Source organism: Protopterus annectens, chromosome 13.part0, assembly GCF_019279795.1.
Source record: "Protopterus annectens isolate FY-2018-M chromosome 13.part0, PAN1.0, whole genome shotgun sequence".
In the NCBI taxonomy this organism is placed as follows: Eukaryota; Metazoa; Chordata; order Ceratodontiformes; family Protopteridae; genus Protopterus; species Protopterus annectens.
In genome coordinates, this window is record NC_056747.1 from 221157879 (window position 1) to 221185774 (window position 27896).

General features: G+C 42.4%; 1 protein-coding gene across 1 annotated transcript in view; it reads left to right on the forward strand.

Annotated features, from left to right (window-relative positions):
• The window catches only part of LOC122787175 (transducin-like enhancer protein 1), a gene marked incomplete in the record, with an annotated part of 508503 nt that overhangs the window by 222588 nt on the left and 258019 nt on the right, over positions 1 to 27896 (forward strand). Inside the window, 1 exon segment of the mRNA XM_044053753.1 lies at positions 11332 to 11487. Within this exon segment, the coding sequence (XP_043909688.1) occupies positions 11332 to 11487 (156 nt within the window).

Here is a 27896-nt window from a genome sequence, read left to right on the forward strand (position 1 = left end):
GGCTCTGCTCGACAGGGGCACAGGAAATTATCTTTCTTGGGTGGCGTAAGCCAGGGAACCTTATTGGCTAGGCTTACTTAGGCCCTTGGGCCGATAGCCTAGTACCTACCTGTGAACCTATGAGAGACCATTGAAATATTAGCAATAACAGGGACAGTGTCAGTAGACTTTTAAGTATTTGTATGTGGGCTGATTGTGAATTCAAAGATGGGCGCAAACTTTTAGGGGGCTGGACATAGTTATCCCTTTTTGTTTACCTTAAGTGACAATATTTTTCTCCTTGTTGTAAAGTGTCGAATTCAGGTAGCTGTATTTTCTGTCCTGCAGTCTGTTTCCCTTGTCCACTGAATGCTGTGGTGGTTGTAAGAAAACTGTTCTACTGTCCCTGATTTTGGCTTAAAATGTTGTTCTTGTCCCTCTTAGTACCTCCTAAAAGTAGTGATTTGAGGAGAAAAGGTGGTGCATAACTTTTAAACAGAGTTATATGTTTTACTTCAGAAAATTCATGTTAATTCACATTCTTTTATTCTGTCTTTTTCAAGTTAATAATATTAATATTGCAAGAGGTATTCCTGATTTTAGGAATTTATCCCTGATTAGGTCTGGATTTGCATTATATTGTCATTGTGCAGAAGCCTGTTGTCACGCTATCCACCCTGACTCGGATATTGCAGGAACTCTGCCACAAGGCCCAGCTCTTGAACATTTTCACTGAATATTGACATTGTGTAATGTAAGTAAATAACATGTTAACACAAAGAGCTTTGCTGTGTATTAACTATAACTAGTCCAGTAAATGCCTGTCCTGTGCTGGAAATTGACTGTGACTTTCTCCCCAAACCAGTGGTCCTTATATTCTAAGGACCACTTAGTAAGTAGGCCATTGTCATTTCTCTAGACATAGATTACACTGTATATGCCTATTACTTGGTCTCACAGGTTTCCTGGCTTCTGAATTCATGAAATAAAGAAAACCTGTTATGTGCCTCCTTGTTAATTGGTATGTATCGGCTATAAATTGCTTGCTCTGTGTAATAATTGACCTGAGGGTGGGAAACCAGTGCTCGTCTACCCTACTCCAGTTCCCACCCCACCCCATCTTACTCTACCATTATACTTCCACATATACATTTCACCTGTGACACCCATTTTTAACTCTCCTCAAACAACTGTACTACTGTCATACAAACACTCCTGTTTGTATGTTTCTACTTCCCAACTTCTATCTAACCTTTATCATTTCCAACAAGCTTTTCTCCCCCATACTGCTTTGCACTATATCCATTCATGCTCAAACTCTTCCCAAAAGTACCTATCCATTATTTTACATTTCAGCTTCTACTTTCCCCAAATAACCCCCCCACTACTTCCTGTCTTAATGGAGAACTGCATCAACAGGCTCAAAAAATGTTTATTTCATCATGGTTTGGTGTTTCCTACATATTAATGCCACTCTGGCACTATTTACATATTTTTAAACATTTCTATACATAATTTCTGAGTCTGACCACATGGGGTCTGGCACCTTGAAGTAATTCTAATTGTTTAGTCTGCTTCTAGGTTTCCCACAATGCAGTGCTTGTCTGTAAAAGATTACATCATGCAGGCTTCTTTCTTCTAAAGCTTCTATCACTGCATTGATTTTACATGCGTATATACTGCTGTCTTTCAGTCAGTTTTAAGTAACATTTTATGCCATTCAATGACTACATAAAACACAGTGCAAATGCCACAAATTAGACTTTCAAAGTGCTTTTTCTGCTGCTTATTTTTATAATGGCTAAATTGCAGTCTTTTGAGAAGCCTGAAGCCACTACTTTGACTCATCTCGCATCCTTCTTCACACCTAACTTCCCTAGCTTGCAAAGTGCTAAGAGTAATTTGAGCTGTTACCTGCTGTAATTGGCAGCTCACAGCAGGAGACTTGACTCATGTATGGGTAGGGGAAGGAACAGGGAGCTGTGACATCACAGCATGGGTGGATTTTTAGGACGGTAGTGGTTATGTCAGTTTTGGGAGGGATCTGGCTAGAAAAGTGAATTGGAGACTGCAGCAAGCTTTTCCAAGGTGGGATAAAAGTTTTTTGAAAGTGAAACCACCACAGTACAGCAAGGTACTGTTCTAGTGGAGATTAAGTGGTTGATTTAAAATATTTTAAATGCTGTATGGTTGTTTATTCATAGCAGGGGACAGTAAGTACGGAGAAAAAGGACAGAGAAGTTGAGCATTTAATAATAGAATCCTGTTGTTGTCCTCTAACTACATCCCCTGTCCTTTCAAACTCCCTCTATTTCTTTCATTTCAGGAACATAAGAGAAGATACCAGGGCAACATGACTCTCTTCTTTCATAGAAAGTAATTTGTTCCTATCTACCTTATACAATCTTTCAAACTCCACCACTGCTAAATATTCTACAGCCCTGCATCTTCTTGCTTCCTTCCGGATTCCTATTTCACTACTTGCCATCAATAAAATACAGATTCCTTTACTTAATCACAACTATGTTTCGGTCAGTCATTATGATCCAGTAACCAAAAACTCCTCTCTGTTCACAAACCTATGAAATGTGAAGGGTTTTGAGTGTATTCATGCCATATTGCTAAGGGCTGAAACTCCTTACCTGTATCCATCTGGTCAGTCCCCTCCCTCCAGTCCTTTAAAACAATTCTGAAAGACTTCCTAGCCAAAATGTAATATAAAATGTGACACTGTTCTTACTCAACCCCTGTATAAACTAAATCTCTTAATATGAACATGTAACTATTCATACTTTACTCTTCCTTACTTTCCCTTCTTCCCTCACTTCCTTACTTCATTCTATTTATCTTTCCAAATCTGCCATAACCCATAAATGTTTTTCTTACTTCGTATTGCAGTTCTGGTTTGTATTGTACTAACTCACCTTTAGTTTCTCTGTAAAGTGGCTACAATGTCTGTAAATATGAAATTGTCATGTAGTTTGTTTCTATTCTTAACTAATGTTTTCACATTATGTCTAATTTGTTATAATTGATTAAACTGTAGATGTTTTTGTGTTATGTTTGAAGATTGTAAATATATTGTTTTTAAAATTTGTAATACTTTGGAGATTTTCTTCCTGGGCCTCTGCTGAAAATGGGCACCTGTAATCAATTGTCAATAAAAAATAAATTTGTTCCTGATTTTTGTGGCAAGAGGTTGAGTACTATGGTTAGACGGCAGCTTATGGTCCAGGCTATGGCAGTACTACAGCAACAGAGGCCAGTGCTATAGAAAGATGGATAAATGGGATAGTGTGTAGTGTTGGAGTGTGTATGGGTGCTTTTACTAGAGGCGCTATCAACAGTACTGACTCTGCTGTTTTAGTAGAGGCACTGACTGTAGTACTGTCTTCAGCTGTTGTAAAAGAAGCAATCACTATAGTACTGTCCTCAGCTGTTGTAGAAGAGAGAGTTACTATAGTACCGACCTCTGCTGTTTTACTAGTAGCAGTCACTATAGTACTGTCTTCAGCTGTTGTAGAAGAGGCAGTCACTATAGTACTGTCCTCAGCTGTTGTAGAAGAGGCAGTCACTATAGTACTGTCCTCAGCTGTTGTAGAAGAGGCAGTCACTATAGTACTGTCCTCAGCTGTTGTAGAAGAGGCAGTCACTATAGTACTGACTCTGCTGTTTTAGTAGAGGCACTGACTGTAGTACTGTCTTCAGCTGTTGTAAAAGAAGCAATCACTATAGTACTGTCCTCAGCTGTTGTAGAAGAGAGAGTTACTATAGTACCAACCTCTGCTGTTTTAGTAGAGGCAGTCACTATAGTACTGTCCTCAGCTGTTGTAGAAGAGGCAGTCACTATAGTACTGACCTCTGCTGTTTTAGTAGAGGCAGTCACTGTAGTACTGACATCTGCAGTTTGAGGAGACAGTGACTATAATACTGTCCTATGCAGTTTTACAGGAGGCAGTGACTGTAGTACTGAAGTCTGCTGTGACTGGCTTTTACATTTAAAAAATAAACAGAAAAACTAGTAGTCTAAAAACTTTGGTAATGAGCTCAGTCACAATAATTTCCAAAAATCATGACACCCAGGTAGTGTTCCAAAGCAACAAGCCTTTATTCATCACAGACAAGCGATCCTCAGTAACAAAAATCAGAAATACTTTACAATGTTAAACATATCAGTTTTTATACATTTAGAAGTAGGTGTGGAAAACATATATTGTTTAAGTTTAATTATATGTATATATTTTCCTCACCTACTTTGTGTATAAAAGCTAATATGTTTAACATTGTAAGGTATTTCTGACTTTATCAGGGATCATTTGTCTGTGACAAGTAAAGCCTTGTTGCTTTGGAACACTACCTGGGTGTCATGATTTTTGGAAATTATTGTGACTGAGCTCATCAATGAAGTTTTTAGACTACTAGTTTTTCTGTATTTTTCCTCAACACTCATGTTGGTGAGGTTGGAAATAGACATATTCCTGTGCTTGTTCATTTTTTGTGGCTTTTACATTTACATACACATTTATTTTTTTATTTTATTTGCATTTAACTGGGGTGGAGCACTGATCTTTACTGACCTTTTTGTTTTCAGCCTGGGAGCAGTATGTGGGTATGTAACTTGCTCTGGATGAAGCAGGCAAATGAGCCTAACATAATCAATTTCTGGACTAAAGGATAGCAGCTCATAGCTTTAATCTTTTGGGCCAAATGCAATCGGATACTGATTTTTGCCTGCTTATTTAGATACGTCAGGATGATTTTGGTTTCTGTGGTGGTAGCAGGGGGGGCACCCTTCTGTGGGGCGATGCTAGGGGTACTACTATGTTGTCTGCTTCAAAGATGTACATGAGTTAGGCACACTTTATTTTGTGATGTGTTAGGTGCAATAATGTATCAGCTTTCATATAATCCTTACATTGTACTGTATTAGGCAAGTGGATGTACCTTCAGCTTTGATAATAACCTCAAGTTGTGTATCTTCCTATTTTACTAGTGGTAGGAAAAACTGATACCTGTAACACATTGTTCTGGCATTTATTGTATAGCAAACGCACAGTTATTGGGGAGATGTCCTTCTATTCTCATGTTGCAGTATTCATTACTGAAGGGAGGTGGCTGCCTGCAGCACCGTACATCTGGCCAGTATACCAAAGTCTTTGGAAAGGGGTACGTGCGACGTTGCATGTGTATGCCATAAAGCAATGTCTGCCATAAATGTGACGTCTGCACGTACCCAACTTAGAACTTTTCTGCTGCAGTGATCATCAGATGTCCGATCGTAAGCTAGAGGTGTTTTCACTTCATTAACGTTCGACTGTCCGCTTACAGATAAGTTACTTTTTCTTATATCTTGTTGTTGGGGTTTAACTGTATTCCATCTTTTCATGACTTCCAGGAAGGGAAAGTGTGCTTGTGGAAGACAGATTCCACACAAGGGCACTCATGACCAGTGTGTCTTTTGTTTAGGTGAAGGGCATAATTACAAGACCTGTGCTATCTGCCAGTTGTTTCTTCTTACGACCTTAAGAAGTTGTTTAGCTTCCTTAAAAATCTACTTAGAAAACAAAAGGCTCCGACGTGTGGCCTTAGGTATGAAGGGAGCTGCGGGTTTGTCTGATGACCTGCCAAAAAAGAAGGCCAAGAGAACCAGGCCTGAAACTGTATCTGCACCTCTGGAATCTGTTGAGTCTTTTGAGGTGGGTGAGAGCCCAGGGACTCCTCGGATCTTGGATTTACCCTCCAAGCCAGGCGCCCTATTGGATGCCAGATCAGCGGAAATCTATGGTACGTCCACTGAGGTTTGTGAGCCATCAGGCCCTGATGCCGAGAGGGAACCATGACTCCCAGATTTGGATAGGCCTACTGCGACTTTACCAGCTACTCCAATGTCAGTCTTATGACCGTCTAAATTTCCTGCTTCCCTCAAAAAAAAAGCAAAAACTTAAACATACTACAGCCCCCAGCACTTCTGAGTGGGGAGTTTTCTCACAAAACATATTTAAGGCTTTTCAGGCCTTTCAAGCCCAGTTGCCTCAACCATCAGATTCAGGCCAGTGACTGGAAGAATCTGAAGAGGACACTTCCTCATCTGATGATTCCCTTTCCTACTCCTCTCAAGTAGGATCCCCAAGGATTTTGCCATCCAAGAGGAAGATTTTTTGAATCCAGACTCCCCTGGTGAAGACTTCTCTTTTGGGGGCACTGTTAATCTGACGAGACAACACTTTTAATGGGATGTCTCTGAAGTTTCTGATACTAAAAGAAGATGTTTTGAAATTTTGCATATGGAACAGCCATCTCCTTCTGCTGTTCCCCCTGTGCTCCCAGTCTTTCTGGATGCTTTTCAAGCAGCTTCCCAGAGTCCTGAGTCACAGCCCCCAGCATCCAAAAGACCTGACAGGTTTTATAAAGTCCCCCCTCAGTCTCAGTTCCTGTTCAGAAACCCAGCAGCATACCCTGCTGTTGTAACAGTATCTGGAGACAGATCTTCTAGACAGTTACCATCTACCACTCTCTTCCTCACTGATAAAGATAGCAGATTTATGGATAGACAGGGAAAGAAAACTTATACCTCTTCCACCCTTACGATTAGAGCTTTAAATTACCAGACACAAATGGCATGGTTTGCCCTGGATACTTTGTCTAAGGCATCCTCACTTGTTCCTGACTTGACTGATTCTCCAGCAAAGGCTCAACTGATTACTCTCCTTTCCACAGCTTCACAGGTAACCAGACACTCCAAGTGTAGTTACGATGCCGTGGAGGCTGCTTGTAAGTCTGCAGCTACTGGTTCAGTCCTTCAGCAGTATTCATAGCTCAGGCTACAGCCTTTACCACTTGATTTTCAGGCTAAACTGTTAGATGCCCCCCTCGATAACTCTGCACTGTTTGCTACTGCTTCTGCTTAGCGTTTCAAATCTCTTCAGGAGAAAGGAAAAGAGCTGCAGAATTTGAGACATTTACTTGTTTCTCCCATACCTAGATACACAGAAACTATCCCCAAAAGGCTACCTTTCTTAGCGGACAATTTACTCCACCTGATAGCTATACTAGGGGAAGGAGACAGTCCAGACCCCCAGCAACCCATAGAACATCTACTGCCTCCACTCCTTCCTTTCGGAGGCAACCTGGTCAAGACAGAGCTCCCCCTCTGTGACTCAGCTCAGCTGCCTCACCACACCCCTCTTTCCTTGCATCTCACCCTATCCCTCCCCTCCTGGCAAGAGATCACTACCAACCAGTGGGTGTTATCTATCATCCAAAATTGATATTTCATGGCTTGGTGGGCTCTTTCACCTTTCCAAGGCATTCCACAACCACCAAATTCTCAACTACCACTTTTCCCTCCCATCCTAAAACAACTACTGGTACAAGGCACAATTCAGCCTGTCCCCCCAGAACACATAGGCAAGGGTTTCTACTCCAGGACGTTTCTGGTGCCCAGGAAAGATGGTCTGTGGAGACCAATCTTAGACCTGTCCTACCTCAACCTGTTCCTCGAGGTCCCCCATGTTCAAGATGCTCACTCTACAGATCTTACTGCCCCTTATCCCACATCACACATGGTCTCTGTGGACCTGAAGGATGCCTGTCTACACATTCCCATTCATCCCACTTGCAGAAAATTCCGACGTTTCTCTACAGGCTTTTCTCATTTTTAATTTTTTGCCTTATCTTTTGGTCTCTGTACTGCACCCAGAGTCTTCACAAAATGTCTAGCCCCTGTAATAGCTCACTGCAGACTGCTGGGAGTTCAAATACATCCCTATCTGGACGACCTCCTGATCCTTCACAGAGACCCTCAGTCCCTAACTCAGCATCTGCAAATGGTTTCCAGCATCCCGGAAACATGCAGGTTCACTCTCAATTTACAAAAATCACAGTTCACTCTCAGCCAGGCCCTAATCTTCCTAAGTTGCTGGATACAGACAGAATTGATGACTGCCTTTATTCCCCAGAAAAAGCTAGACAGTTTGACTCACTACCTCCACTCCCTGCTTCCCCTGTCAACCTTGACAGCCAAACAGTTCCTAAAATTGTTAGGACATATGGCTTATCTGATTCCTGTGCTACCCCTGGTCAAACTTCACATGAGGAAATTTCAGTGGTGTCTAAAACTCTCTGGAGCCAACACCTACAGCCTTTAGAGGCCACCATTCCACTTTTGCCATGTCTGAAAAAGGAACTTGGGTGGTGGATCACCCAAATCTATCTCAACCAGGGAGTCCCCCTACAAATTCCAACTCCAGTACAGCATCTTTACACGGATGCTTCAGACCTGGGTTGGGGGGCAGTGCTGCATCTGCATTCCAGCCAGCACAAGACACAGGGCACCTGGTCCTCAGACAGACAAAAGGATCACATCAACATCAAGGAGTTGAGAGCTCTACTCCTACAGACCTTTCAACAACTACTACTACCAGGTATACTGAAAGTCATTACAGACAATATGACTGTACTGTGTTATGTCAACAAGCAGGGAAGGACATAATCTTACCCTCTATGGTCCTTAGCTACACAGATTTGGAATCTCACCAGCACACTGTTAGTCCACCTTTTGGCTGTTCACATTCCAACCTCAGAAAATGTTTTGGCAGACATGGTGAGCAGAACTATGGCACCCTCCCATGAGTGGATGTTACATAGGGAGGTGTTTCTGGACATTGTACACAGATGAAGCATTCCAAAAGCAGATATGTTTGCCTCCTGCAAGAACAGACAGATGCCCCTCTTCTGCACAAGGTTACCACATCCACAAGCCTGGAAAGTGGATGTCTTCTCCTTCTCTTGGGGGAAGATGTACCTGTATGCCTTCCTCCCGTATCTCTGATTCCAAAAGTCTTATTGAAGATTCAGAGAGAAAAAGCAAAAATTTTACTGGTGACCCCTTTTTGGCCAAGAGAGCATTGGTTCCCTATACTATTTCAACTTGCCAAGGGCAATCACCACAAGTTATCACAAAGATTCAATTTACTCACACAAGACAGGGGATCTCTGATACATCACCCAGCTTCGCAACCTGAACTTGACCCTGTGGTTGATAAACGTCTGATCCCTTTTCACCAACAATATTCAGAGGATGTACTCAAATGTCCTGCAGGAGGCCAGAAAACCTATCACTAGAAAAATTTACATTGCAAAGTGGAAAAGATTTTCGAGGTGGTGCTCTAAGAACAAACAGGATCCTTTGCTGGTTCCAGTGCCATTGGTCCTTGGCTGTTTGTGTGAGCTCCTGCATTCTGGATTGTCATACTCTTCTGTAAAGGTATATATCTGCAATTTCTGCTTGTCTGCCTATGCTTCCACCTTTAGCATTCAGGTTAGAGGTAAAACTATTCCTTAAAGGAGTACTGCATGTTAGGCCTCCTAGGAAACCTGTTCCTCCACCATAGGACCTTAATTTTGTACTGGAAAAGCTAACAATGCCTTCCGTTGAACCAGCCTTTTCAGCTACTCTTAAGTTCTACACATGGAAAACCATACTGCTGGTGGCTTTGACTTCTGCCAGGAGGGTCACTGAAATCCAAGCCCTCATGTCCATCCCTCCTTAACTCATTTTCCATAAAGATAGGGTTTCCTTAAGGAATAACCCATAATTCATGCCCAAGGTAGTGAATGAACTCTCCTTGAACCAAGCTATCAGCTTGCCTGTTTTCTTTCCACATCCTCAGAACTCTTCGGAAAGGAGACTCCATTCCTTGGATGTGCACAGGCAGCTCAGGTTCTACCTGGACAAGAGTAAGACCAATAGAGAATTTGGCCAGTTTTTTTCTCCTTCCATCCAAGAGCTCTAGGTAAAGTAGTCTCTAAACAGACCATTGCTTTCTGGATCTGAAAGGCCATATCCTTCTGCCATGCCTTGCATGGCAAGCTTTTACCCTATAAAGTGAAGGCTCAATCCACCAGGGCCGCAGCTTTTCCTGCAGCCTTTTTCAAAGGCCTAGACCATGCAACCATTTTGGAGGCAGCTATATGGTCTTCTGTGCATACCTTCACCAAGCATTACAAGCTGGATTTGATGTCCAGATCTAGAGCTGGGTTTGCCAAAAGAATTCTACAGGGTCTCATTGACTCTACCCCTACTCCAACCACCCAGATGCTACCTAAAAGCTTTGGTACTCTCCCTACCGTAAAGAATATTGCAACATGAGAATAGAAGGACATAGAATATTTGTGTAAAATCTTACCATAACCTTAGATGTCCTTCTCTTCCATGTTACAGTATTCAGAGCCCTCCCTCTCCTACCCTCTTTACCTTTTTCCTTTATGATTTATATTCTTGTTTGGGTATCTGCTTGGTGATGGATTTTACTACTTTCCCTAGCTGGTAGTTTTTTCTTGTACACTTGTTGGTGAGCCTACTTCCCCATTCTGGCACTATAGAAGCTGGCATGAGGTAACCACTACTTTGTCATATAGGCTCCTTTCTGAGGTTTTGTCTGGCTGGAATATTTATTTATTTATTTAACATTTGTTAACCAGGAAAGTCCAACTTTGACCAAAGCCAATTTTCAGCAGAGGCCCAGGGACAAATGCTCCAGACACATAGCTTTGGTAATGTGGAAGGAAACAGGGGCACCCGGAGGAAACCCACATGAAAGCAGGGAGTACATGCTAACACTGCACAGATGGCACCCAAGCCGAGAATCGAACTGGAGAACTTCTCGCTGTGAGGCGACAACCCTAACACTGCACCACTGCACCATCCTGTACTAGGAGTGGAGGAATATTAGGAGGTTTATCGTCTGTGGCAGTCAGTCTTGAGTTAGGTACGTGCAGACGTCACATTTATAGCGGACGTCTGTTTATGGCACACACATGCAACGTTGCACGTACCCCTTTCCAAAGACTTTATATACTGGCTAGATGTACGGTGCTGCAGGCAGCCACCTCCCTACAATAATAAATACTGCAACATGATAGAGAAGGACATTTAAGGTTATGGTAAGTTCTTACACAGCTATTCTTTACCCTGCTAGGTATATGTCATTAGCTCTGACAGGGGAAATGGAATTTTCTTTGTCTTGCATGATGGCACATAGCCTGTTATGTTTGTTTTGAATGTGAAAATGGTGGTTTGTGATGTCAGTAACATTAAGAGATCCTTCCTGGCACTAGCAGCTGGCAACAAATCTACTACCCTTACCCAGGTTAGTTTAAGTTGGAATGCCATTAATTCAGTTTATGACTGAATAAGTACCGGGATACTGTTGGTTCTGGCTGCAGAATTTCATTTTATCCTGAATGGTTGTTAGCAGTAAGCATGCGGTTTTGTTTAATCTACAACGTATGTCGAGGCTGTCCAGTCTGCCCACTTTTATAATCTCCTCTTGTTTTGTTTCTTTGTTTCAGGATCCTGCCTCCCCTCATAGTGTGCAGTCCTATTCTTCCCGTGAAAATGGTATGGAAAGGGGTTATCCACAACGCAGAGATGCAGCTCCACCTAGTCCAACATCTGTTTGTTCATCTGCTGGTGCTTCTCCGTCAAGGATAAAGGATTTAACAATGGTATGTGAATCGATTACATACTGACTAATTCATAAATATGTACGTAGGTGCTGTGTGTTTATGTATGCCTGTATAACTGCCCTGCATATGTACAGGTGTACCTGGACTATAGTGCAACCTTAAACATCATTTCAGTATGAATGATTATCTTTCATGTACCTGGTACTGGGAAGGAAAGTGTTTTGTTTTGTAATTGGACAGATAAAATCAGGGTAAATTAACATTCATTTGCCACTGGTGGGGATTATTGCTGCAAAGTATTGGGGTTATGCCTTTCTAAAGACTGTACTATAGGCTTTGTAGTGCCACTGTTTGATATTGGTAAAATGGTGTTTTCTTCCTGTTCAGTTTCATCCTTATCTTGCTGACATGGAGAGGGGGTATCATGTTGTACTGGGCCCTCACTTACTTAGAATTTTCTGGACTGTTGGCCACCATTTTGATTTTGTTTAAGGTTTGTGGTTACTTGATTGGATGTGCTAAGCATGAATATATTTGTATTGACGTGAAGGAGAGTTTTTATTTGACGGGGGGATTAGGTGGCTCTCAGGAGTTGTAACATATTTTTCTGGAGTACCTGGAAAGTTATAGTCCAATAATTGGGCACAGAATACTGGTTTGTTATGTCACTGAAGGCTAAGTTTATACTTACTGCATTTTCTGGTCTTATATAGGTTTCATACTCATTAAGCACATGGATGTTGGAATTTATGAGCAAAGAAAGTTTTCTATACTGATCCTAAAAATTTTATTGTAGCAGACAGCTAGGAGTAAGTGTTTATAGGTGCAGTGCTGAAAAGCAATAGTGGCAGGCCGAGAGCTGTTGTTGTTAGGGTCAAGACATTTAGTGGATTGAAGTCAGACGCACTGTCATGTTGTGCACGTTCCCTTGACTTTTCATCTGCTGACCTATGGAGTTGTTTTAACAATGAACAACTCCACCCCCAGTCCTATATGTAAGCCATGTAGTTATCTGTATATGTGGATTGCACCAAAGCATACTTTGTGGATGGCTCATGCCTCTGCTGATTTCCTGGAAAAGTGTTCACCTCTCATGCAGTTGAATCTTCTTTCCCCAGCTACATCTGCAATATCTATTATCGGTAAACCCAAGTCCCCAGTGACAAAGTTGGGAAGCACTCTTTGTCCACCAACAGGTTAGTGCAGAGTTTTATCTTTGTGGCTTATTGGGTACAAGAAAGATGCTGAATTCAGAGTTTGGGACAATGGCAGGGTGGAGGAGGGTACACTTTATCTTTGTTGTTGTAGTAGTAGTACTACACAATGAGATTGCTGGTTCAGTTTCATAAGCACAGGGAACTGAGTGAAAGGTAGGACGGTTTTGTGATAAGACTTGGCCAGTCCAAGGTTGTAGCAAGCTATATGCCTTCCTCCTCTAGTGCAGGTCCATTGAAAGGGGCTTGTATAGCATTTAACAGAGATTATATCATTGTTTGTGCAGGTAGGAATGCTGTGATGAACAGTGCTGGATTTCTGCTATGTCCTTCAGAGTATAAAGTGAGTGGCTAATTCTGTGCCATGATCTCACTTGTATAGCTAAATATAGACCTCTATGTCATATTTTGAAAACATAGTCCTCAGCCTTTTTTGCAGGGCATTGTCTGAGGCGGTCAGCTTGCTGCCCCCATCTTGGGTCTTTTAGTTTCATAGTTTGAGCATTGATTTTCTTTGTGTTTCACTGTTGCAGTCATCACATTTGGGTTATCCTGCCAGGGGTAGCCCTCAGTCGGCCCAAATACCAGAGGCTTAGTATTTCTGCATCAGTTGCTGTCATTCCAGAACTGACGTCAGGTCATCAGTGGTGTAAAATCAGGCAGCTGATGCCATTACATCAGTCTTTCTTGTCAAGGAGCCTGAAACAGAAACAGTTTGCATGAGTGCCATTTGGCCACTACGTGAGTTTTCATTCCCGAATTGAAGTTTGTCTTCTAAAGCTAAGTACCTCATTGGGGATCCTTTTTCCTTGCTCTAATCGATGTCAGAAAAAGTTAACAATTGTCTCGCCTATGGAAAGCAAATGCCACACCGAGACTTCCATTCTTACTGTGTCACCTGTTTCGGTCCAGACCGCAGCGTCCCTCGCTGTCACTTTTGTGCTTTGTTCAATGCCAGAACTATACATCATCGGGCCCTTATTGTAGCTAGATATTTTCGCTGTCAGTCCTCGAATTCTGATATGGCTTTGGTAAGCCATCCGCCTACCAATCTTCTGAAAAAAACGTAAGGATAAAGACAGAGAGAGACTGCACAGGTCCAAAACTGCCGACGACGCTTCCGTTAAGCCAGTCGTCAGTTCTCCGGTCCTCAGTGAGGCGCTTTCACAGCCCCTGATGCCCACTTCTGTGGATTTGCAGGCTGCTACCGAGACCCTTTTGGAGTCTGGTATGCCGCGAGACTCTTCTTTCACTAAGGATCCTGCGGATGTCTCTACCTTGGATGGGTCTGGAGCCGCTGAGCAGGCACCAGCTTCCGAAGAAGTACTTCACACTCGACACAAACCGACGACTTCTTTCGCATCTTCAGTTCTTTCTAAAACTACCGAGTTTCTAAAACCCATGGAATGAACTACGCTCAAAAAGCGACGACCCAAGCTCAGACACCTGCTTCCTTGCCTCAACCTCAAATGCTTAAAATGGCGGAAGCCAGGCTACCACTTAGAAAAAGAGACTTGTCCCCAGTAGTTTTATCTGAACAGGAGTCTGATGACTCTGATGCTTTGAATATGACGACATGCAACCCCTCTCTGCTTATGAGTATTCTGATGCAGAGGAATCCATTCCTTCCTGCCTCTCCACCCGATGTTTTTTCATTTGGTGAAAGCCTTCATACTTTAAGGGAGCATTTCCAGTGGGAATGTCAGGACTACCCTCAGTCAAAAAAGAGACTCAGGGAATTCTTAGATTTACCACGACACAGACCTTTGGCCATTCCTCCCATCTAGGATGTTGTTGGTGATGTTTTTATGGAATCCAGTTTGACTCCTGACACCCTTCCTCCTGCTCCCAGGAAACCTGACAGATACTACAGAGTCCCAGACTCTCACAAATTCCTTTTCAAAAATCCTGCTGCTGACCCAGAGGTCATCTCTTCAGGACCTAAAGGAATTAAAGCATCCTCAGCTAAGAATCCCATCCCCTCAGACAGGGATTCCTGAGCTTTAGACAGGTGGGGTAAAAAAGTATACACCTCTGCTACTCTTGCTATTAGAGCACTAAATTGTCAGTTCCACATGCTGAAATAGCAGCAGCATACCATGAAAACTCCTCAAACAAAAAATATCTTCCTTTCCTGCTTGTGCAGAAAATAAAGAATTACAAGAGCTTATGCATTCTGCAAGCCAAGTTACCAAGCACACCTTGCAATGTGGCTTTGACGCCCTAGAAGCATCTTGCAGGGCAGCAGTCACTGGTTCTGTCCTTAGAAAGCATGCTTGGCTTAAGGAACAGACCTTGCCAGACCGTGTCAAATCAAAATTATTGGACACACTATTGAACAAAGACAATTTGTTTGGCACCAAGGCAGACAAGGTCTTAAAAAAGATGGAATAAAAAGCTAAATCTATGCAGACAGTTAAAGACTTTTTACAGGTCCAGCCTTTGAGGTGCAGTAAGCATTGCCCCTACAAGCAATGGTCCTTTCCAGCCCCCTCCAGGCCAACTCAGCCCAGACCCCCGACAGCAGCCACAGGGAATGCAGAGTTGTAAGCAATGAAGTTCCTCCTCTTCAAAAACAGGGAGTGCTAAGCCACCCCCTTATGGTATGAATTCACAGTGACTTTACACCTCCACCCCCTTACCTATGCCCACCTGCTTGTGCCCCTAGGAGGAAACTCTCCTTCCATGCAGACAACTGGGCCTCTATTACTACAGACCAATGGGTCCTCAACATAGTGTCCCAGGGATATAAATTTTAATTCCACACTCTGCCTACCCCAAATGGGTTCCCAGATCTTCCTCCAAATCAGTAGGCAGAGGCCAAAAAGCAAGTCCTTTCCCTGCTCTCCATTAGGGCAATACAGCATGTTTCTGCAGAACAGATAGGCCAAGGTTTCTACTCCAGACTCTTCCTGGTACCCAGAAAAGAAGGCATATGACACCCCATCCTCGTTCTAGCCATTTTGGTGATACCAAAATTCAAAATGCTCACCCTCCAGTAGCTTCTTCCTATGCTTTCCAAGGATGCTTGGTTAGCCACCCTAGACCTAAAAGTGGCCTACCTACACATCCCAATCTGGGAATCTTGCAGGAAATATCTGTGTTTCAGGGCAGGATCTATGCACTTTCAGTTATATGCACTTCCCTTTGGCTTATCCACTGCTCCCAGAGTTTTCACAAAATGCCTGGCTCCAGCCATTGCTTTTTGCAGACAAATAAATATTTAAATTTACCCCTACTTCAGGCAGACAGTCAGGAAAAACTGTTACAGCACCTGACCTTTGTAAAGGACCTACTGACCTCCCTGGGGTATGCTGTCAATGAAAAGAAATCAAAACTAGTATTCACACAAAAAATTGTATTCCTGGGAGCTAGCCTGGACAACAGCATCCCAGATGGCATTCCTTACTCCAGAAAAACAAGCTTACCTGACAGGCTACTTCTCTGAAATAGCCACCAGAACCCAGTTATCCACAAGGAAAATCCTGCAAGCTCTAGGGTTCATGGCCTCCTGCATTCTACTCATTCCATATGCCAGACTGCATATGAGGAAACTACAGTGGTACCTAAAAAGCCTTTGGTGTCAACACTCTCAAGACCTGGAAACTATCATTCTAATGATACCTTGTCTAAGGAAAGATTTTCTTTGGTGGGCAGCAGCATGTAACCACAACAAGAGACTTCCCTTCTCACAACCCCACTCTGCCCAGACCCTCACCACAGATGCATCAGACTATGCCTGTGGTGCACACCAGGATGGCAGGTGCATTCAGGGTCAATGGAGCCCAAATCAAATACATCTGCACATCAACCAAAAAGAGATGCTAGCTGTTCAGCATGCCCTGACAGCTTTCAGACCCCTACTGTCCCCGGGACCTCTAGTGATCAAAACAGACAACACCACAGTGATGTGCTATATCAACAAGCTGGGAGGGGCTCACTCTTATCCTCTCTGCAGGCTCGCCATGACCCTTTGGCACATGGCCTCAGCCATGCAACTACACCTGCTAGCACAATTCCTGCCAGGCTCCATAAACTCTCTGGCAGACAACTTAAGCAGAAACCTGGTAGACCCACACGACTTGCAGCTAGACCACAGAACCTTCACCCTTGTAACCCAGAAATGGGGCACCCCAAAGGTGGATCTCTCTGCCTCCCACTCCAATCATCAATTTGCCCACCTTTTTCCTTAACCCACAAAACAAGGGGGAAAGGATTCTGCACTCTCTAGATGTGAACAAACAGCTCAGATTCTGTCTGGACTAGGACTAAATCCTTTAGAAAAACTGACCAATTTCTAGTCAGCTTTGCAGTAGGGGCAGAGGGCAAGGCCATATCCAAACAATCTCCAGATGGATAGCACACTGCATCCATTTCTTCTACAAGCAGCATGGGAAACCGCCCCCAAAGGGGGTCAGGACACATTCCACCAGGGCAACCTCCACCTCTGCAGATTTTCTCAGAGGGGTCCCCACCAGGGATATCCTGGAAGGCTGCAACATGGACTTCTGTTCATACCTTCACCAAGCATTACCACCTGCCGATATTTTGCCACCGCAGTCTTGAAGGGCATCCTAGCCAGCCCCCAGTCTTCTTGACTGCCTCCACCCTTTTCTTCAGCTTTGGGAATCAACCCAAATGTGATGACTGCAACAGTGAAACATGAAGAACATAGTACAGTTGTGTACACTTACCATAAATGTAGATGTTTGAGTGTATTCACTGTTGCAGTTCTGGTTTTCCCCCCTCCATTCCACTTCTCTCTCTCTCTCTCCTTACAGGGAATTTTTGGTATTTCCTTTCTGCTGGTGGTGTTCTCCCACCATAACCTAGCTCCTTATTTGGGGGCTCCTGACAGTTGGTGCAAGAGAAACTGATGTAATGGCGTTGGCTGCCTGATTTTATACCACTGACTGCCTGACATCAGTCCTGGAGTGACAGCAACTGACGCAGAAATACTAAGCCTCTGTTGTTCAGGCCAACTGAGGGCTACCCCTGGCAGGATAACCCAAATGTGATGACTGCAACAGTGAATACACTCGAACATCTACATTTATGGTAAGTGTACACAACTGTACTTTCCCAGGTTTGTTTATATTTGGTCATTTCTGTGTTAGCATGTAGTTGTAGAGAAGGGATAAAAGGAAAGTCACCTTCATCCCTGGATACAAAACAGAGCATTCTTGATTTGCAAAAGCTGAGCTAAAATTTGTAATGCTTTGCAAAGAGTATAATGCAAATGAGGAAAGAGGAACACAGAAGGTAGTAAACAGAAAAGGATTAATGAAGTAGTTTTTTATCAGCATTGTTGTATTATTATATTGTAGTATTGTGTTGAATACCTGAGGATATTTAGAAGTTCAGATTGCTGTGTGTAGCAAAATGGCAAGAGAGGAACATTTTGGCATACACATAGACGGACTGCAGTGTGCCAGTGTTTGTAGAAGCAATATGAAGAGGTTTTCAACACTAACTAGTGCTCACACGCGCACACACACACACACACACACACACACACACACACACACACACACACACACACACACACACACACACACACACACACACACACACACAGTTCTGTTGTAGGCAGAGTGTAAGCTCTGATGATAGGAATGGCATGGTCTTGTCTTCCTACAGGAATGTCTCTCCATTAAAGGATGTCTCAGGAAGTAGAAGGCAAATTTATATAACTGGTGGGTTGAAGAGTCTTTCCTCTGTAAGCAGTGCTGCAGAATTTCACCTTTCCTGCAACTCAAAAAGATGAGCAAGAACATATTCTTTGTGGCTGAGAACATCATCTGAGGGTACACCTTCTGGTGGGACTACGCACTTTAATGCTTGTGTGACAGAAATGTTTAACAGTCAAACTGTTGGCATGCATTTGCTGTTGAAGTGTATTTATTGTAAGGATATTTACTTTTGGGGTTTGCCATTTGGATCACAGTCTTGGCATCTTGCAGTATTCACTGTTTAAGCTTCTGTTAGTAGTAAGGTAGGGATGTGTGTGTGTGTGTGTGTGTGTGTGTGTGTGTGTGTGTGTGTGTGTGTGTGTGTGTGTGTGTGTGTGTGTGTGCGCGTTGAATTTGCATTAGACAAATCACGCACAAGTATTTTGAACAATGATTGCTATGACAGTGAGAATTCTGGCATGACAAGTGGTGTACCTTTGCAGCAGTTCATTCAGGAAGAGGGCCAGAAAGCAAGAAAAGTGACTAGTAAGGATACAGGGAAGGAGAGTGTGTTGAATGTTACTCTCTGGAGAGTGAATGGCAGTGTCAGTGTGCGAGACGCATGTTATATACCTGAGTGAGGTAAGCAGAAACTCGCTGTGTTTGGCTTTTTCATTTGATTGATAGCACCTGTAGTGAGTAAAAGAGAAAACAGTCTTGCTGTTCATATTTGTGTGTGTGTGTGTGTGTGTGTGTGTGTATATATGTATATATATATATATATATATATATATGTATATATATATATATATATATATATATATATATATATATATATATATATATATATATATATATATATATATATATATATATATATATATATATGTATATATATATATATATATATATATATATATATATATGAAGAACCGGATTCAGCAGTAGGTGACATAGGCAGTCCAGTCACTTAGGACCCCATGAAGGCCAGAGGCCCCAAAAAAGGGAAAATTTAAAAAATATATATGTATATATTTATGCAGTACTTTTTTTTTTTTTTATGAATTCGGATTATAGCCTAACGACTCTGAACTTTTGCGTGCAGTGTGCAGAGGCACATTTCTTCAGTAGCCCCCCCACACACACACACACACACGCACACACATACATGAGATTAAGCATCACTAAGCAGGTGCATTGGACTGCCTCACCCCGCCCTCCGGTCTGACTAACTTAATAGTTCAGTTGGCTCAGCAGAAGGTCACAGTTGCAGGTTTAACGTTATCTGTTAAACTGTGCTTTGTGTGAAAAACAATACCGCTATGTTTCCAAATTATCCTTCAGCAAGAGCAGTGCAGCACAACAATCAGAAATGAAAACTTCAAGGATACACCACGAGAAGTGAGGATAAAACTCTGACTTTATTCCAAACGATCGTATGGAATAAAGTCAGAGTTTTATCCTCACTTCTCGTGGTGTATCCTTGAAGTTTTCATTTCTGATTGTTAAACTGTGCTTTATTTTACTGAAGTCATAACATGAATCCTCCTCTTCACTAGTGTGTTGTGACCCCTCCTCTCCTGCAGAGCAAAAAAAAAAAATACTGTGCCATCCAGGTTTCCTGCAGCATCAATCAGGTTATTTGCCCAGATGAAAGGAACTAACCGAATGAGGACTTAGCAAGGCAAGTCACAGTCCGTCACTGTCTCATACCTTTCAGCTGTACAGATTTGTTGCCTCATATTAAAGATTGAAGTCCAAAAATAATGACAGACACTTGAGTTTCGGACTTCATACCATTCAGAAAATTCATGGAAACCAAAACCTGTTGTTCTGTCAGCTTTCTAAGTTTGTAAGAGCAATATTTAAAACTTGTACCTATTTTTGGGCCTTTGTCCCCCCCATTATTTAACAGATTTCTTGCTGTAAGAGGTTGAGACCTGAGGCATGCACGCTCTCCAGAAAAGATAAGTAATGGAGAGAGAGTAGTGAGCTCTGGGCTGGCAATTGCTGGTTTGTCGTTGTGTGTGTGTGTGTGTGTGTGTGTGTGTGTGTGTGTGTGTGTGTGTGTGTGTGTGTGTGTGTGTGTGTTAACCAATGAATGGCCCAACTTTCCTGGTTTTCAGGAATCCCATACTCTCTTAATATGTATTTCAGTTTCAGACTTTAGGTCCTTCTGAAAAAAAAAGTGCTACAACTAATCCTGTTATTCTAGAAATTTTCTATTTTAAGAAGAGCAAAATTTTCTCTGTCTTAATCTATCATAAGACTGAGCAAAAGGTGGTGAATTACCATTAATAAATAATGGCAATAATTTTAGTTATAGGATTCTTTTACTACAAAAAAGTGTATGTTAATTCACAGTCTCTTATTCTGTCAATGGGTCAACAACATTAATAATGCTAACATTTTAAGAGTGTCCAGTGATACCGATTACTTATGTATTTAAAATATTCTTTTCCCTCCTCATCCTACTTTTTTTTAAATAATCATTCATATGACTTTTAAATACTCATTCATGTGATATTTTAAATGATGTTTTGTATGAAGTATGTGTTGATTTCTTAGTATGGGAATTTTTCTGTTCTATGCACTTTTCAAAAATTTTCATACACTTTTAAGTGGGATTGGAAGCATTTCTGCTTAATGGTGGTTTAACATTGGGAGTTTTCATTTTTTTGTTTTCCAACTTGGTATCTCCTTAGGATGTTCATCGTGTTTCACTGTTGCAGTCATTATTCTTGGGTTATCCTGCTGGCAGGCTACCCTCGGTCGGCCAGAATTCCAAAGTCTAGGTCCAACGTCGGTTGCTGTCGCCTCTTCCCTGACGTCCGTGCGCCAGGGGTATAAAAGATGCAGCCGACGCCATTTTCTTCAGTCTTTCTTGCAGCGTGGTGCCCGAAGCAAAAGCAGTTCGCAAGTGCCGGTCGGCCGACTCCTGAGATTTTCAAATCCGAATTTCAGAACCGAAGTCTTCATTAAAGCTAAGTACCCCGTTGGGGAAGCTTTTTTCTTGCTCCAGACCGATGTCAGAAAAAAGCTAACAACTGTATTTCTTGTGGAAAGCAAATACCTCATAAGGATTTTCACTCTTACTGTATTCCTTGCCTTGCCAACGTTGCTAGCTGTCGGTTTTGTGCTAGATTTAACCAACGCACTATTAAGCGTCGGTTCAATTTTCCATTTCATTACTTTGGCCGAAGATTTAATTATATAATGCCATCAGAACAGCCGATAACCGGAGTTTACAAAAAACGCAAGGACAAGGAAAAGGATAGGCAGCCGAGGTCCAAAACCGACGATGAGGCCTCTGCTAGGCCAGTCGCCAGTTCTCAGTGAGGTGCTTTCACAGCCCCTGGCGCCCGCTACCTCAGAGCCACAGGCCACTTCCGACTCCCACGTGGAGCCAACTGGGTCTCTGGATACTCAAGGTATTGGACACTGAAATCATTCCCTCAGATGGGTCCAGAGCCGCTGAGCAGGCATCGGCTTCTGAGGGTGTCTTCAGACCTACACAACTATATATTAAGCCATCTTCAGCTTCAAAGACTAAAGCAGCACTAAAGACAAAGAAACAAGTACAGCATTCTCCTACTCAGTCTACCATGCCTAAGAAACAGATGCTCAAAATGGCCGAAGACCTAATTTCTTAGGTCAGGGGCTCCCATCCCCCACCTGATAAGAGGCCTAGGCAAGAGACAGAGTATTATTCTTCTGATCAGGTTTCTATTTCCTCTGATTCCTCTTCTGAACAGGATTATTCCATGCTTCCCTATGAGGATTCTGATGCTGAAGAATCCATTCCTTCAGCCTCTCTTCCTGAGGATTATTATTTTGGGGAAACCCTGCATACCATGAGGGAGCATTTCCACTGGGAGAGCCAAGATTATTCTGAATCTAAGAAAAGGCTCAGAGACTTTCTGCTACTTCCTCAGCACAGACCCCTTGCTATTCCACCTGTTTTAGACATTGTAGATGATGTATTTTCAGAGTCCAGCCTGTCCCCTGACTCTTTACCCCCTGCACCTGCTAAGCCAGACAGATACTACAGGGTTCTGGATTCTCATAAATTCCTATATAAAAACCCTGCTGCTGATCCAGAAACTATATCTCAGGGTCTCAAAGGAGTTAAAGCCTCCACTGCAAAAAAACCCTGTCCCCTCTTCCAGGGCTCTAGACAGATGGGGGAAGAAAGTATACACTTCTGCTACCTTGGCTGTAAGGGCTTTAAATTGTCAGTTTCATGTGCTTAAATATCAGCAATATTTAATGACACTGCTTAAACAGAAATTATTGACAAATACTGAATGTTCCGAGAACAAGGAATTGCAGGATTTATTGCATGCAGCTGAACAAGTGGGAAAGCATACTTTGCAATGTAAAAATCACACAACGGAGAGGTGCACCATACGCTGTATAACAAAAAAAGAACACCCCAAATGTTCCAGATAATCCAAGGGTTTAATGTGGTAAAAACGAACAAACAAACGGGCTGCAGACAGTAAGCACTTTCACATTAAAATAACGCTTCATCAGACTTCAAAAAGCAATCTGACCACATTCACTTAAGTACACTGAATAACATCACAGCTTGATTAAATCAACAAATTGCATAATTGAAAATCAGCAACTAAGTGAATGACACTGTAGAGGCTTAAAGACATAAGCCAAAGGCTTCCCGTGTACAACTCTATATGAATCTAAAACCAACACAACAAAATTCATATGCATCCATAAAACCACTAAAAACATATATATGAATATACATATATAAGCATGTGCACACAGTATGAACAAATACATTAATAAAAACACAAAATAATTATTGTCTCAGCGGTCTACCCGCTAAGAATGGTTTAAGTGTGATCCTATCATTCAATCCATATTTATGTGCTTGTAATTTCAGGATCCACTTGCTTTCTCTCTCCTCCATACAATTTCTAATGTTGCCCAATCTACCGCTCTTAATAACTATCTCCAATGCCCTAAACTTAAAAATGTGTGTAGATCCTTGTTCTACTACATGTCGTGCCAAGGCATTGGTAATGTTTCCTTTCTCAATGGCATACATGTGCTCTCTTATACGGTCATGTAAGGATCTGTTCGTTTTACCAACATAAAACTGTTTACAAAGCTGACATTCAGCAATGTATATAATGTTGGAGGGCTTACAATCAGCATATTGCTTGATAGCATAAACATGTCCAGTGACTGGATGTATAAAGCAATTGGAGTCAGCTATGTGTTTACACTGTTTACAGGAACGACAAGAAAAGTGCCTGTCCTCTGAGATGGTTTCTGATCAACAGGCGTCCTGTCATAACACAGTAGCCTGTTGAGTGATTTCATATTCCTGTATGCTATACGTGGTCTGTCATCAATTAAGGTCCTGATCTTGTCGTCCATCATCAAAAGTTTCCAATTATTATTTATCACTTGTGTAATGTGACTGTTCTTGTTGGTAAAAGGAATGGTTAATCTATTGACAGTTGGAACACCAATGTCCCTCTTAGGTGGCAGATTGACATCTACTCTTTTTATGAATGGTAAACCTATGCCTGTTCTCTGCAAGTCTCCTTCTGTGATGTCACTATGAACTTCAGCTCTGTTATAACCTCTAGAGATGAAGTTATTAGCCAGTAGTGTCTTATGGTGTTCGTAGACAGTATCCTGAGTAGTCAACCTGGAGACCCTCAAAACCTGATTCTTCACTATGTTCCTATGGACATGTTTGGGATGCATGCTACTACGATGTAAAAGGTTGTTCTTCCAACATGGCTTCCTGTATAACTCTGTATCAATGCCAGTTAACCCCTTTCTTATCTTAACATCTAAGAAATCGATTACACATGCCAAGTGAGTACTGTCAAAAAACAAAAATCCAGTGGTATCATTTAAATAGGTCACAAAATCCATCAACTGTTCAACAGTCCCTCCCCAAACAATAAAAACGTCATCTACAAATCTACGATAATGTTTTAAATATGTCCTAAAGTCAATATTATTAAGGACATATGTATCTTCCCAATGTGCCAACACCAGATTGGCATAGGCATTGGCACATGGGGTACCCATTGCTACCCCCTTGGTTTGTAAATAATATACGCCATTATAGAAAAGGACATTATTGTCAAGTATTAACTCAAGGAGGGACATCCATCTGGTGACCTTGTCACCTGGTAGTTTGTTCTTAACCAAGAATGACCTCACATAGTCCATACCAATGTCATTGGGTATCGAGGTAAATAATGATTTAACATCTAAGGTTACAAAAAGATACTTTGCAATGTGGTTATGATTCACTGGAGGCCTCGTGCAGGGCCGCTGTCACAGGTTCTGTTATTAGAAGACATGCTTGGTTAAAGGAACAGAATCTGTCTGATCATATTAAAGCAAAATTATTAGATGCACCATTGCAGCATGATACTTTGTTTGGTACTAAAGCAGAAGAGGTTTTGAAAAAAATGGAGGATAAAGCAAAATCCATGCAGACATTCAAGGATTTCTTACAGGTACAGCCTCCCAGGTTTAGCAGGAACTGGCCTTCTAAAAATTGGTCCTTTCCATTGTCAGACAGACCACAAAGAGGCAGATACAGGCGTCCCAGAGGCAGATCTCAGCCCCAAGGCTCATACAGGCCTAAACAATGGGGTGCTCCTACCTCCAAAAGCGGAGAAGACAAATCACAACCTTACAGGAAACCGTCCCAATGACTTTCCTCTGCCAGATCCAAGCACTTTTCTTTTGGCAGCCCCCTTAGGGGGAAAACTAGCACTTTTTTTATCAAATTGGCAAATAATTACCCAAGACAAATGGGTCCTGAACATAGTGTCCCAAGGCTACAGGTTCCTTTTTCACACTCTACCAAGGTCAAAAGGTATGCCAGACCTGCCACAGAATCAATGGGCAGAGGCGCAAAAACTAATTACAGCCCTCATGGACATGACGGCCATTCAGCAAGTACCACAACAGAATCAGGGGCAAGGATTTTACTCCAGACTTTTTCTAGTACCCAGGAAGGACAGAAACTGGAGGTCAATACTGGACCTGTCTATTCTAAATACGTTTCTGGAAGTTCCAAAATTCAAGATGTTGACTCTACAGCAGCTACTGCCCATGCTGGGCAAGAAGGCTTGGCTCGTAACTTTGGACCTAAAAGAGTCATACCTGCATGTCCCAATCAGACATTCTTGCAGAAGATACCTCAGATTCATAGCTGGCTCAATGTATTACCAATTCTCTGCACTGCCCTTTGGCTTATCTACTGCGCTCAGGGTCTTCACAAAGTGCCTGGCACCAGTAATTGCATTTTGCAGACAAAGAGGAATTCAAATATATCACTCCTTGGACGACTGCCTAATTCAAGCAGAAAACAAAGACATTCTTCTAAAGCATCTGGCGTTTGTAAAAAGATTACTAACTGGCCTAGGGTATACAGTAAACGAAAAGAAATCAAAACTAGTGCCCTCTCAAGAGATAATATTCCTGGGTGCAAGCTTAAATACAACTGCCCAGATGGCTTATCTCACGTCAGACAAACAAAAGCAACTGACTTCTTACTTCATGAAATTGGCAACAAAAACCCACTTATCTGCAAGGAAAATTCTGCAGGCCCTGGGTTTCATGGCATCCTGCATTCTACTAATTCCATATGCCAGACTGCATATGAGGAAACTACAATGGTATCTAAAAAGTGTTTGGACTCAGCATTGCCACAGCCTGGAGACAGTAATTGCACTCATTCCCTGCCTGCAACAGGAGTTTTGATGGTGGGCAGAAGCCTGTCACCACAACAAGGGTCTGCCATTCAGTTTACCCACAGCCAGATAGACACTGACAATGGATGCATCAGATTATACCTGGGGGGCCCATATGGCAGGAAAATGTATTCAGGGCACATGGTCTGCAAACCAGATGCATCTTCACATCAATCAAAAAGAGATGCTAGCTGTTCAAAATGCCCCTGACAGCCTTCAAGGACCTGCTTCATCCAGGACAACTACTGATAAAGGCAGATAATACTACGGTCATGTGGTACATAAACAGACAAGGAGGTACACATTCCCACCCTCTCTGCAGACAAGCAATGACCTTATGGGACACAGCATTGGCTTTTCAAATTCACCTGCAAGCACAATTCCTGCCAGGAAAAACAAATACTCTGGCAGACGACCTAAGCAGAAACCTCACTGATCCCCACGAATGGAAAATGGATTCACAAGTCTTCAGCATGATAATAAGAAAATGGGGATGCCCAGACATAGATCTATTTTCCTCCCTCCACAACTGCCAATTGCAGAGATTCTGCATAAGGATTTATCACAAGCAAGCATGGAAAGTGGACGCCCTATCCTTCAGCTGGAAAAATCTAACAGTATATGCCTTTCCTCCACTGCCTCTCCTTCCCAGGGTACTCCTAAAGGTCAGACAAGAAAAGCCAAAAATTATACTGATTGCACCAGACTGGCCACGTCAGCACTGGTACCCAGTCCTAAAGAGCTTGTCTCAAGGTCCAGCATGGATATTGCCTCAAACTCCTCACATTCTGACCCAACAAAACAATCAGATCCTGCACAGCCAACTCAGGACCTTAATTCTGGCAGCATGGCGGATAATGTAACCATTCAGAACAGTCCTCTTTCAAAAGCTGTTATGGATGTTATCTTGGAGGCCAGGAGGCCCAGTACCAGAAAGTCTTATGCAGAAAAATGGAAGAGATTCTGTGCTTGGAACCAGGAACAAGGCATTGACACGTCTGTACCAAATATACCTCAGGTTTTACAATACCTAACTGAGATGCTGAACAAAAGGCCTTTCTTTCTCATCAATTAAGATTCATGCCTCTGCCATTTCAGCCCATTACAATACGGAACCACCTATCTTTTCTCATCCTTTAATAAGGCAGTACCTCAGAGGGGCCAAAAACATTAGGCCTCCAAGGAGAGCACCAATTCCGGCCTGGGACCTAAATTATGTATTGGAAAAACTCACACTGCCTCCTTTCGAGCCAGCTTCAACAACAGATATAAATTTTATATCCTGGAAAACAGCTCTACTCCTAGCAATAACCTCTGCAAGGCGAGTCTCGGAGTTGCAAGCACTCATGGCTGTGGAACCTTTTATCATTTTTCATCCAGACAGGGTTTCTCTGAGGACAAACCCTACATTCATGCCTAAGGTGGTATCCAGTGTGGCCCTCAACCAAACCATTCACTTGCCTACCTTTTATCCAAATCCACAGAGCAAGGGTGAGAAAATTCTGCATTCTTTGGACATACACAGGCAGTTACGTTTCTACTTGGACAGAACTAAAGCTTTCAGAAAAACTGAGCAACTTTTAGTGTCATATGCTGCAGGATCACAAGGAAAGGCTATCTCAAAACAGACTATTTCTAAATGGATAGGCCATTTCATCCGTTTCTGTTATTTTCAACATGGCAAATCAGTGCCTAAGGGCATTAGGCCTCATTCCACCAGAGCAGCAGCCACTTCAGCAGCCTTCCTCAGAGAGGAGTACCAACCAAAGATATCTTAGAGGCTGCAACTTGGAGTTCAATGCACA